Consider the following 13358-nt stretch of genomic DNA (forward strand, 5'->3'; position numbering starts at 1 on the left):
AAATTGCTTTAAAAATCGTTCTGTCAGAATACTGAAATCTGTATTTTTTTTAATCTGTTTTTCCTTCCAATTTGTTATTATTTTATTATTATTGCTTTTAAAATCGTTCTGTGCAACAGGAAAACAATTGCGAAATCGTGTTGGTGAACACGAATCAATAGATTCATTTTGTGACAAAATGCCGTGCGACTGTTTGAAGAATATATGAAGCTACCTGCCAGCAGCTAGTTAGCGTAGCATCTCCATACAGGACATTGGAACCCTTTAGCAGTTAAACCTGATGGTTGTAGCTTCATGTTTAACATAACATTATGAGGGGTGTCAATAATGTGATCCACCTTTAACAATATGACTATTATGCAAGGTAATTAATATATTTAGTGTAATTAAGCTACAGTAAAACACATTTGTTGTCCCGGGACGCCCTTAGGTTGCTTGTTCAAACCTCAAGTCTTAACGTCATGTTCCATTCATGCTCTAAATGCTATTTTAAGGTTTTTAGCTGGAAAATCTGGCAAAACAAATAAAATAAAACATTTGTTACCCCAAAAAAATGTATTTTCTAAAGAAGTAAAAAAAATGTGAGCTGTAATTTAAGAATACATTATTAATATACAGATCTATTAAGAACATGTCAATGCCCTGCAACACAGGACACTCCAGCAATGTGAAATGTTTTCTGAAACAAGGATATGATCCAGCTGGGTGTCACATTACACACACAATTTTTTCATATATCATAATTGAACTTAAATAAATGAGATTCAACTAAAATGGTCCTTAAAAACAACCTTCACAAACAGTTTTCTTTCCATTACTGCATAGTTCAGCAGGCTCTGCTAAGGCTACACACGGCACAGCTTTTTCTGGACGTTTCGGGAAGCTTCAAACTATTTTGCATTGTAGATTTCCAAATGCAAAACGTCCTTGTCATTTTCGTGTTGACTGCATCTTTTTTCCTTTCCTCCATCTCCAGTGGCTTCACCCAGCAGTCCACCGCTTCAGGGCATCGGGTTCACAGTCCCATTCTGAGTTGTTCTGCATCATTTAGAGCAAATGGACCAATAAGTCGACATTTATAAGAGACTCATTGTTTTGGAACGAGAGGCGAATATCTAGATTTCAGATGTGGTTAACATGGTCACACCAGGACATGGAAACTGGGGTAAAAATAATAGAACATTTAATGTATCCTTTCTTGTGTTACAATGTATTAATCCCAGCATAATTTCCATCCGCATCCTTACGACACAAGAAAGTCAACAGTATAACCACAGTTAGACTCCACAATCCTTCCCTGATCCCCAGAGAGCAAAGTATTTGGAAACAGAGACAATGGAAAGAGAAAAGATAGAATTTATGGAAGGAAATCAGAGCAATAACCTGGCAGAAGATGATTGAAAAGAAAAGATAAATCCTGTGATGACAAAAATAAAAACTAGGATAAGTTAGACTCGACAAATAAAAAGACAAATGTGCAGAAACCATTGTTTGACAAGCTTTGGCCCACTGTGTTGTGTGCAAGGTGAAACAGCAGGAGACATGAAGTGTCCCATCAGAGGATTCATGAGTCTCGGTCCTGGTGAAAGAGGGGGGGGGGATGTAGAAGCTAGAGAGCGAGAGAGAGACACAGCTGGTTTACCACCTGACTGTTGTTCCCCATGAGGCTAGCGCCTCAAAGATCACCTGTCTCGCTCCCTCTACACACAAGTCAGCGCTTGTTGTACATGAAGAATAAAAAATATATACATTAAAAAATGAATGTGATGAAAAAACAAAAAATGAAAACAACGAGAGCAGCGACAGCGACCCTCAGTCGATCTTGACCGCGGCATAGATTTTCCTGATGAACATGTAGGCTGCGTAGAAGCCGATGGTGCCTGTTAGCAGCCAGAAGGACAGCACCATCAGGGCTGTGTAGCCGAAGTACAGGAGAGAGGGGATGAACTCCACAATGTCCAGCTGCAGAGCAAATAAAAGAGGAAGCAGGCTCAACATGTGGGTCATTCCATATATTTTGCTATTCACTTCCATGAAGTCAGACTTGCGAGGTGCAATGTTTGATAACCAACACATCCTTACTATTCTGTGTGCCAGCTCTTATGGCGCATTTCCACTACAGCGCAGAGCTCGCTTTAAGCGTGACGAGCAGTGCGGGGCCCGTTTTTGGTTGCGTTTCCACTTAGCGTAGTACCGGCTAGCGGGTACTATTTCCAGATTTTCTGGCCCCATAAAATCGAGGTTCTTTCCGGGCCAACAACCAGGCTGAGTCGGGCTGAGCATGCTAAACTAGAGAGAGAATCGCTGGCAAGGGAGCTACAACTACAACAAGATGAACATATTTGACCGTGATTTAATTGTAATACACGTTTCAAAATGATGCCGAAGTAACAACACACTGATACCGGTTAGTAACAACCATGAATTAATGCTTTGACAAGTCTGCAGACAGACGAAAAACCTTTTAAAATGCGTGTTTTCTGAATGGAGATTGGCTAAGCTAACGTTGTAAATGCTCCGACCGTCCACACTCACAACAACGGCCTACAGACATAAATAAACCAGCGACTGTATTCTCCATGACACAGACAGTCTGTGGTTTGTACTCGTTTCACTTTTGTGAACAGATATGTGAGCTCTGAGTGCTAACAGCTAACGGCTGATGTTGGTTTTGTGTTTCGCATTGAAGAGGACGTCACGGCTCCGCCTACACTGCGTTACTATAGTTACTGCCCCAGCTACTAAACTGTAATGGAAATGCGCCATAAAGTGAGCCAGTCCTAACAAGGCCTAACGAGGTCTAGCCATACCGAGCGAGGCCGCGTAGTGGAAATGCGCCATTAGAGTACTATTGTAAACCCGGAAATGTTGAATACCCTAAAGTTTTATGTTAGAAATGTATAGTAGGGACCCAAGCACATAGAATCTGCCGGACGCTAATCTGCATATGTTGGGCAATTTGCACAATTAGTATAAATTGCATTAATTAACATTATAGCCTGTGGACAATAGTTAAAACATGGCTTGGTTGATTTGGACAATGTTGAAGTGGTTTTGGAGTTAATTGATGATGCTGAATCTATTTTGACATCTTCAGGATCCAAGATGGCAGTTTTAACCACAAAGTGGCCATATTTGTACTCAAAGGTTGTCCAACTGTTGTCTAAAACTATTTGCAATGTATTGCTAATTAACGCTATTTATGTTAATTGTGCAAACATGAGACTTACTCAACATTTCAGGGTTCAGAGTGCTGGAAACTAGACTAAAGAGCCATTCTTTATGAAAATTGGCAGAAAATGCTTTCAGATTCTCAAACAAAGAGTTACTGATTTATTTCCCCTTTTTAAAATCTTGTTAAAGTAAATATCTTAAGACAAAACAAGACATTCAAAGATATCAATGTGGACTTTTGAGAAACTAAAATGAATATTTTTCAATATTTTCTGACATTTTATAGACAAAACGATGAATCAATCCATCTGGAATATGTGAAATAATTGTTAGATGCGGTCCTACTTTTCACAAGCAGTGGTATCCCTCTGCCAACTAGTCCAGTTGCACTTTACATACGTCTGTCTAATATATCACTACTTTATCATGTTATCCTTTCATTTGTTTGAAATTGTCATTATTAGCAGGCTCTTTGAGGTCATAGTGACCTTTGACCACCAAAACCTTATCAATTCATCCTCGAGACCAAGTGACGAAGAAGTTCCCTGAAGGCGTTCCTGATCACATTTAAAAGATAAGGATAGAAACCTGACATTTAAATCCCTCAGGACACAGCTGTTTGGCGCATTCGAAGGATCAGTACAAGCTAAGACATTCTGACTCTTAGTGCCCGGTTCAGATATGGGTCTCCTTTATGTAATGTTTGTTTCAGCTTTTTCTGACAGAATATTTTCAGAGCCACATTGCTCATGTGATATTTTAAACATTTGAAAGTGAGCGAGGTCAACAGATGGATGGGTTATAATTTCTTTCTTATATTAAAAGCAAAAACACCTCCACACCAAATGTGTTTTTCCTCTTTTTTATGTGGCAAAAACACGAATCACAGTGATAATATTTTCTATACATCAAAAACATTATTAATCCAGACATAGAGTATGTTGTCTGCATGAGATGTTGAGTTGTGTGTAATTCACATTGGCTCACATCCTGCAGGATATTGATATATTCATAATTGTATCTTTTTAGTTGGCACAATGAATGAACAAAAACATTGACAATCACAGAAGGTGTTGTTATCTGACATGTTTTACCTTGTTGATGAAGTAGAAGACGGCGTAGATGAGGACGTAGAACGCTGATCCTCCTGAAACCAGGAACGTTCTCCACCACCACCTGTAGTCCTGATGGAGCAAAAACAGAAGCGCTGAGGATGCAGATTCAGAACCGCAGCTGCTTCCACGTACACATTCCACTCTCTCATTGTTTGTTAAGTTGTAACTAATGCCTTTATTGTTTGTCAATCACTTATTTACTAATGATTAATCCGGTATTGAAATGATGTCAATACAACTGGATTTGGTCATCAGACAGGTGTAAACCATTTGTTTGCCTAACATCAGGGCTCTTGACTAACTTTTTTCACCATCCTCCCGGAAACGTCCCGAAATTAATGTGGACCGTCCCAAATTTAAAATATTAGTTTTTTTACATTATCATGAGTTAAAATCATTCAAAGTGACCTTTAACATAAATAAAACATCATACAAATCATTAGATGATAATTCATCAACCTTTTTATTTGAATAAACCATTCAATCACATAAACAAAGGCCAAATATATTTAAACAAACACACAAACGAGAAAATTACTCTAATATTGAATCCAATCAAGTCCCATCCAATTATCAAAAAAAATCCAACACTGTGTCCTGAAGACAGAACCCAGAGTAACCACTAACCAGGATGACAGTCTGTAACACAGTCAGGAGACCTTTACGAACTGCCCGCCCCCTCGCACACAGACGGGACAGAGAGATCTCATCTAGATTGGAAAGCTCGAAAATACATCATAGACGCATGTTTTAGTCTTATTGCATATTAGAAACGGAGTTGGCGAAACTAAAACTGCGATATAATGTGTAATGTGTAATGTATAATGTGCAATAATACATATGACATATCTTTTTTAAATGTCTCCAGTACCGATAAAAAGTTTGATAACGTCGGAGCTTAACGTTACCACTGTCTTTACTAATTCCGGCCCGGGGCCCGTTTAATACCGGGGCTCGGTACCCATCCCTACATGGGGAGAGGCAGCATATTGCTAAGGACTAAATACGATGGAGGGTTCTCATCTCAGCCTTATTACTCATAGGGGATGAAGAGGAGTAAGTAAATAAAGAGGCCGGCGCTCCAGGGTCTGGTTCTGCTGTGCGTTTTTGTGATGTTACGGTAAAACATTTCAGAATTCCTCCACGGGATGCCATTGTCATTGTACATCACTCAACCCGCGAAATACACACACTCAGTACATAGCTAGACCCGCGAATTTCCGGGCCAGGAATTCGCTACGTACGGTCTGTGTGTGTGTGTATTTCGCGGGTTGCTAAATGTTTTGTGCGTGTGTGTTTATGTTGACAAGGAGGTTTAATAACTGTGTGCTACACAAAACGTGCAGTCGGTTTCATTTTCATCGCCGTTTGTAGTAGAGTTAGCAGGGTATTTTTATTTTAACTCTCGTCCCAAATTCGTCCCCAAATTATTTTTCATCCTCCCCGACACCATTTTCTTCAGCCCCGGGACGACTGGACGTCCTTAAGCTCGAGCCCTGCTAACATGCGTTTTTATTTTTGTGCTTTAACCATTATTAAAACGTAAAAATTATACGCGTTTTTGAAGACACAGAAAATATGTATATAAAACGTTTTGGATCTACACCAATCAGGTCAAGACACAGTTTTTATTAACTCGTAATTTGTTGCTGTAAGGCTAGGACAGGGTTCCTGCCGGTTTCACCAACTCACATTTAAGACCTTTTTATGACCACTTTGAATAGAATTTAAGACCTATTTCACGGCAAGAAAGTATGAAGGAAAATTGTTATGAAAGAAGAAATACATCTCATAATTACTTACAAAGTAAATGTATTCACGTTCAACATAAGAACGATGACTGAACATAACAGTACACAGTGTGTGTGTGTGTGTGTGTGTGTGTGTGTGTGTGTGTGTGTGTGTGTGTGTGTGTGTGTGTGTGTGTGTGTGTGTGTGTGTGTGTGTGACAAGAGCTAAAGTCAGAGCTCTGCTGTCTTCATGCTGTTGTATGATTGGTATTTAGCGTCCACAGCACCTCCGCTTTTAGGGTTGACTTAGACCCAAACGTCGCCCGGAGGTCCCCCGGTGTTGTTGCGGGAGCTGCTGCACTAGCTAACGCTGCATGAGCAAAACAAACGCTAATTTTGTTTGCAAAAGGTCCGGCGGGCTTCAAACACGTTCCCTCCACTGGTTTCAACCAAGCACTGCATTTGATGTTGTCCAACTAAATACAGTTGGACTTTTAATTTTTTTGGACATTTTTAAGACCTTCTAAATCATTTTAAAGACTTTTTTAAGGCCTTAAATTCTGATTATCAAATGTAAGACTTTTTAAGACCCGCCGGGAACCCTGTAGGAGTTAGAAGCATTGTTGAATAAGTGAAAGTCCTGCCTCTGGAAAATATCTGCAAATCATTTACACCAAACCACGATGGCAATCTTTTAAATGAAACACTTTCCATTCAACCAAAAAGACACAAGGTTCAGTACACACACCAAGCCTGACGTAACTTACCTCTGCACAGAGCTGGAAGTAAACCATCACTATGCTGATCTGAGAGCAGGACACCACCAGGATGATGAAAACCAGGAAGAGGAAGCCGAAGAGGTAATAGAACTGATTCTCCCAGATGGCCTACACACACACACACACACACACACACACACACACACACACACACACACACACACACACACACACACACACACACACACACACACACACACACACACACACACACACACACACACACACACACACACACACACACACACACACACACACACACACACACACACACACACACACAGTTATTGCACAGCATTGGAAGAGAAGTGATTGCAGGACGTAGAGAAGTAGTACTCACACTGAAGATGAAAAAGAGCTCGATGAACATGGCACCAAAGGGCAGGATCCCGGCCATCAGGATTCTACAGGAAAGAGACATTTTTGCCTTTTACGAGAAAGTTCAAAGCCTCCAATAAAGAACATGAGTAAATGTCTGTAGACTCACCCTACAAACTTGTTCATGTACCAGCGCTGCTCGGGCACCTGCCGGGGGATCTGGTTAGTGCGCACGGGGTTATCATAAGGCTGCTTGCGGAAGCCGAAGTAGTATCCCAGGTAGACCAGGGGCATGGAGATACCGAACCACATGCAGAGCAGGGCCAGCATGGTGGTGAAGGGGACCTGGTGGGGCAGGGGGCCGAGGGAGAGGTTCAGCAATCCATAAGTGTACTGATAATCTTTCATTAGTTCAACTTTGGAATAAAACGGTCCCCCAGGGGCTCTATGTACATTGTTTCTGTCTGCTTTCTTTCTTTACACTTTTATTGTCTACTAGAATTTACAGAATTGTTGTTGTTGTTAATCAACTCTAGAATGCACGTAAATCTTTTTGCTAGTAAACTCTAGAATATACTAAAATATTTTGACTGATAAACTCTAGAATTTAGTAAATTGCTTTTTCCTAATAACCTCTAGAATTTACTAAAAATATGTTTCCTTATGAATTTTGATCTAAGTTACATCGCATTTACAATAAAGTAATTATGAGTAATCATGACATGATACTCACTGCCCCAGAAGAGTGCTCCCCCCAGATGAAACAGTTGAGAATGAAGCAGATTCCAAAAACCACGGCTGGATACAGAGTTGCTGTCTGCAGGGAGACAAAACAAACACAACCTCAGCCTTTCTGTTCACACCTCACATTTACACATCAAAGGTTATATAGTTAGGTTACTATTGGCTTACACAAAAGGCTCCTTTCCTCCACCGATGGCCCTTCAGTGTGCGGTACAGTCTTCCAGCAAAGTAGCCCCCAAACACACTGCAGGAGGTACATCCAAAGCTTAGTCAATCAAATAAATACACTTTTTTAAAACACACTAGCTTTCATTTTCTGGGATTTTTCTTTATGGGGATGGGAAAGCTGAACATGGCCCTTACCCCATGAACATGAAGAGGAAGCAAGCAGTGGTCATCAAGGCTCCTCTACTGGAAGGGGACAGCATGCCCAACATGGCAACAACTATGACACACATGAAACACATGGTGGTTACAACATGTCAAAGATTACACTGACTATGTCACAATGTTACACCCAAATTCATCTGAATATTTCAGTTTTTAGAGGTCAAAAGGTAACACAGCTGGAGCTCTTTCTCATGTGGTTTTCTGGCAACTTTACCATGACGACAAGTCTCCAGGAAGATGGCCAGGAATAATGTTGAGTCTCACATTGTGTACTTCTGTACCTACACAATTGTTAAAATGCACCGAGTACCTGTATTGTGCTCTAATAACACTTAGAAAATTAAGCGGGGAAACGCTATACACTTCTCACACTCAATGACCGCCATCTTGGCTTCTTAATATCCAGCTGTGATTGGGGTTGCAGAAGAATTAAAATAAAAGTTACACCTGTTTTTTCACTATTTAAGTAATATATCCCTATACTGGTGTCAAAAATAAGCCACCATTAATTGTATAAGGTTAATTAAGCAGACTAATGATATGGCACCGCAAATGACCGTGCTAGCTTGCTAACTAACAGCGGCTTTGCGACTATCGCTGAGGGCAAAGCATATGAGATTTGAGACGCATGGCATTAGTGTTCACAATGCACGACATCAGTGTAGAGATGTCCCGATCCGATCATGTGATTTTCAAAAGATCGGAATCCGGAGAGAAAAAAATTGGGGATCAGGAATTTTTATTTTTTATAAAATATTTTTATTATTTTATTTAATGTTACAAAACAAAAATGACCATGCTCACGTCTTAAAGTCATCCTGAGGACTTAGTTTTGGTTTAAAATTACACAACATCATGTATGTGTTGCTTCTTTTGGGCTTGTTTTCATTCAATTCAATTCAAAACCTTTATTTATCCAGGTAAAATCCCATTGAGATCAATGATCTCTTTTTCAAGGGAGACCTGGTTTCACAGACCTGGTTGCTTATTTCTCTCAAAGCTGGCAACAGAGTGGGCGCAGTGTCTAATAGTAGCAGCAAGCTAACGAGAGGCTACGTTCAGCTGGTGACTCGGGACAGAGAAAATGTCAGGAGTTTGGAAGTATTATAAAGCTGAAAGCGAAGGCAGTGTAACAGCCAGATGCAATGTTTGCAAGGCGGAGGTTCCGCGTGGTGGAAAGAACAGAGCTACGTTCAACACGACCAATTTAATACGCCACCTGAGAAACAAACACCAACAACAACACGGCGAGTACACAGCGGCCACTCGGGTAACTGCACTGAAACAACCGACACTTTCAGAGACTTTCAAAAGGAAAGAGAAACTGCCCCAGAACAGTGACAAGGCCAAAACAATAACAGCCAAGATAGCTGACTGCATCGCGTTGGATGACCAGCCGTTATCCGTTACCTTTTTTTTCTCTTAATGCATTGCATAAAGATCGGATCGGGAACAATCGGTATCGGCAGATTGTCAAAATCAATTGATCGGAAGCAAAAAAAGGTGATCGGGACATCCCTACATCAGTATATTAAGGGAAGTATCTCAATTGAGACACAGCCCAATTCTTATATGGTTGCCAAAGGTATAAATAATAAACACCTAAAATGTAATTTGAGACAATGTCAACACATGCAGTAACTGTAGTTTGTTGGAAACAGTAACATTGATTTTGGTATAAAAAAAGGGATTTTTCTGCTTCATATTTGCAGGATGAATGAGAGCCCTCGCACCACGACAACATTCCATTGACCCAATGTAACCATGTGATGACATGATGGAAAAGAGATTATATAGAAAACAAACTCACAGATGACAATTAGGATCATGCATAAGAGCTGGATTCCTGAGCCCAGCAGAGAGCTGAGGATCATGGGATACTGAGGGGGCCTGAAGACATCACCGTGGACATTCTTCCATCCTGACTCCTCCATTGTGTCCTCCTGTGTAGAAAACATAAACATTAGGCTTCAGTGGAATATACTGAGAAACAATAAGAGGTCCCACTCAAATCAGTAGAACTCAAATCAAATCACTCCACACTATTATGCCCCTTTCACACCAACGCGGTTCCAGGGCCGGTTCGGAGCTTGAGCCTGATAAGCACTGGCTTTTCCTGTTCACACCGCAGCGGAGCCGGCTCTTTCCCCCGAAAACCGGTTCTTACCAAGCTCGAAAAAATGGTCCGTCTAGAAGCAAGAACCGCATAAGTCACGTTACGTCGGAGGGGGCGAGATTAATCTGATGAACAACAACAAAATGCCGCAAATTCTGTTCAGCAACACACACACAACTAAGAACCAGGATGGATGCCAGTAAATGTAAGCAGCAGTGGACCGCTGAAGAGACAAATTACCTCCTCAGGCATTGGTCAACGCAAGAGGTACAGAGGAAGTTGGACGGCACAACATGGTCTAAAGCTATTTTCCAGCAGCTGCAGCGGGAGTTGGCCCCGCTGGATACCACCGGACTCTGGAGCAAATAAGCAACAGGCTAAAAAAACTCAAGAAAGACGACCGGGATCATTTGTGTTGTTATGTGAGGGATTTCCGCACGGTTTGGCTGTATGAAGCAGGCACGTAAACGGTTACGTCATGACGCAAACGATGACGCAGCACCACTCGGGCTCTGGGCGGTGTGGACAAAACGGGGGCTGAAAAGAAAAACCGGTTCCGAACCATAAGAGCGCAAGCACGGAGCTAGAACGGGAGCTGCGTTGGTGTGAAAGGGGCTTCTTTGTTCTTTTCCCAAGGACTTGCTGAAACCAAGCCAACTGTCAGGACTCTATTTACTTACTATGTCATCCTCTCTGTTGTAGTTGGCAATGTCCTTCCTCAGAGTCCTGATAATGATCATACTCAGAATACCTGAAAAGTGAAAGGCAGGGAACATCAGACAATATATATGATATATAAATATACCTATGAGACAATTGGCCATACAGGATTTTTTTTAATTATTTTTGTTTGTATTCACAATTTTTTCTTATTTTAGTACAAGGGGTTGAGAGCACTTTTAGCAAGATAAGAGTAAACCTTTGCTTTTTTACAGTCCACAAATTATTGGTCCAGCACAAGGAAACCTAAGTTTTGAATTCGAGGAACATAAAAAAGCATAAATATCATATAATCAAATTTATATTACATATGTTTTATTGTTATAATAGCGATTGTATTATTAGATTTGTGGGCTAAATAAATGTTGTTCCATTGATCCCTTAAAAGATATTGCGTGCATTCAGCTTCTGAAAGGCTTACAGACTTATCTTAGATGTCTTTTGATTGTCCTTTAGTAATTACGTTTTATGCAATGTTATGCTTTCTTTATTAAATTGTGCCCCATACAGCTTTTCTTAGAAGGAATCTCAAGCATTATTGGGCATGTGCCAGAGTATTTGCACCCAGCACACACCTGCCTTTATAAAGTGTTTATGGGGCAGTACTAGTGTTAATTTCGTCAGCTATTTTTTTATTTAGTTTTAGTCTTAGTCCTGTGTTAAATTTCCGTTTTAGTCATATTTAGTCACCTTCATCCTGTTTTTATTTAGTCGACTAAAAGTCTGAGCATTTTAGTCTTATTTTAGTCAAAGAAAACTAATTATTTTAGTCTACTTTTTGTCAATGAAAACTGTTGAGTCTTTTTTAGTCATCAGATTATATAGAACATTTCAGTCAAACTAGTCTAGCCAAAACCAATAATTTGTCATTTTAGTATATAAATAAATAAGATTATCTTGTCCTTATTTGATGAAAAACAGGTTGAATGATTAAGAAAGCAGCTTTGCAGAGAGTATCAGGTTTGTGGTGTTTGTACCAGCTGTGTTATGGCCACATTGCTTCCCTTCTGATGAAACAATGCATTCGCTCTTTTTCTCCGCCTCATTGTAGCGAAAATGGGCCCAAATATCACATCGTTTCTTTCTCCCAAGCAGTGGTGGCTTTAGACGTTTTCGTTGTCAGTCATTTTGACGGACAGGATCGTAACATTTCCGTCATAATCCATTATTATCCGTCGAGTGCACAATGTATCACTCACTCGCGCTGACGGGGGGGTATTCGGTTAACGCGACCACTGCTCCTAAGCCCTGTTGTTGCCATTTTATTTAAATAAGTTAAATAAGGTTAGTTAGACCATGACCCGAGTCTTCCTGACAGTTCATATTGTGCTGCTGCCCGGTGTAATTCAAATGTACCGCCGCGCGCAGCACAGAAACAGCACCGGAAATGGAACTGCTGGGAGAAAAACTGACTATCAGACATTTAACGTTATCTTTGATAATATTTCGTCTCCTCATTTTTCGTCAACGAAAGTAAAGAGAGATTTTGTCATAGTTTTTATTTAGTAAACTACATTTTCGTCTCGTCACTTTTCGTCAACGATATTGCATGATGATTTCGTTACAGTTATTGTTTACTGCCGTCGGTGCCGTCTCGTCATCGTCTCGTTTTCGTCATGGAAAAAAAGGTCGTTGACGAACATATTTCGTCATAGTTTTAGTCAACGAAATTAACACTAGGCAGTACCTGTGCTGATAATACACAATCAACCATTATGCCTCCAATTAATGATCATGTAGGATTTATTATTCAGCACACCTTGGTAACAGTAGAACTGGACAGGTAAGAACACATTTGGAGCTGACTGTTCTTACTTTTTTCTCTTACCAGAAAGCATGCGAGACATTTAGGAGAATGTTGCAGTATGAGGCCTTACATATCGATCGACATGACTTTAACAAGAGTAAGTTGTAAACAAAGCACAAGGCTCATGGTATGCGTTTAAATCTCACCAATTAAAAGGCAGTTTTATACATAAAATGTGTATGTACTATTTGTGATTTCTAATGACCTGCAGTACTTTATTGTGTTTATAAGGCCATTTGAGAAATGACAGTAGCACTGAGCAAGATCTGTCAAAAATTGGACATACCAGACAGGAAGAAGACGACCACCACAGAGTTGACGATGGAGAACCAGTGGATCTGAACATCGCTCATGGTCAGGTATGTGTCCCATCGAGACGCCCACTTCACCTCACTCTCCTGCACAGAGGACATTAGAGGCTCAGCATTCCTTCCTTTACATGTTGTAGTATCATTTTTAATCTTT

At 40.4% G+C, this 13358-nt stretch overlaps 1 protein-coding gene across 1 annotated transcript in view; it reads right to left on the bottom strand.

The window, feature by feature from the left end:
• Window positions 1-1338: 1338 nt before the first annotated feature.
• The window catches only part of tm9sf4 (transmembrane 9 superfamily protein member 4), a 32696-nt gene continuing 20676 nt past the window's right edge, over window positions 1339-13358 (bottom strand). Inside the window, exons 8-18 of the mRNA XM_034078797.2 lie at window positions 13180-13291; window positions 11047-11117; window positions 10061-10193; window positions 8224-8305; window positions 8029-8104; window positions 7850-7933; window positions 7286-7461; window positions 7139-7202; window positions 6787-6906; window positions 4269-4358; window positions 1339-1962 (exon numbers count right to left, since the gene is read on the bottom strand). Coding sequence (XP_033934688.1) covers window positions 1813-1962; window positions 4269-4358; window positions 6787-6906; window positions 7139-7202; window positions 7286-7461; window positions 7850-7933; window positions 8029-8104; window positions 8224-8305; window positions 10061-10193; window positions 11047-11117; window positions 13180-13291 — 1158 coding nt within the window. The 3' untranslated portion in view covers window positions 1339-1812. The remainder of the gene's footprint in view (window positions 1963-4268; window positions 4359-6786; window positions 6907-7138; window positions 7203-7285; window positions 7462-7849; window positions 7934-8028; window positions 8105-8223; window positions 8306-10060; window positions 10194-11046; window positions 11118-13179; window positions 13292-13358) is intronic.

The sequence above is a fragment of the Pseudochaenichthys georgianus genome, unplaced genomic scaffold (assembly GCF_902827115.2).
Source record: "Pseudochaenichthys georgianus unplaced genomic scaffold, fPseGeo1.2 scaffold_483_arrow_ctg1, whole genome shotgun sequence".
Lineage (NCBI taxonomy): Eukaryota > Metazoa > Chordata > Actinopteri > Perciformes > Channichthyidae > Pseudochaenichthys > Pseudochaenichthys georgianus.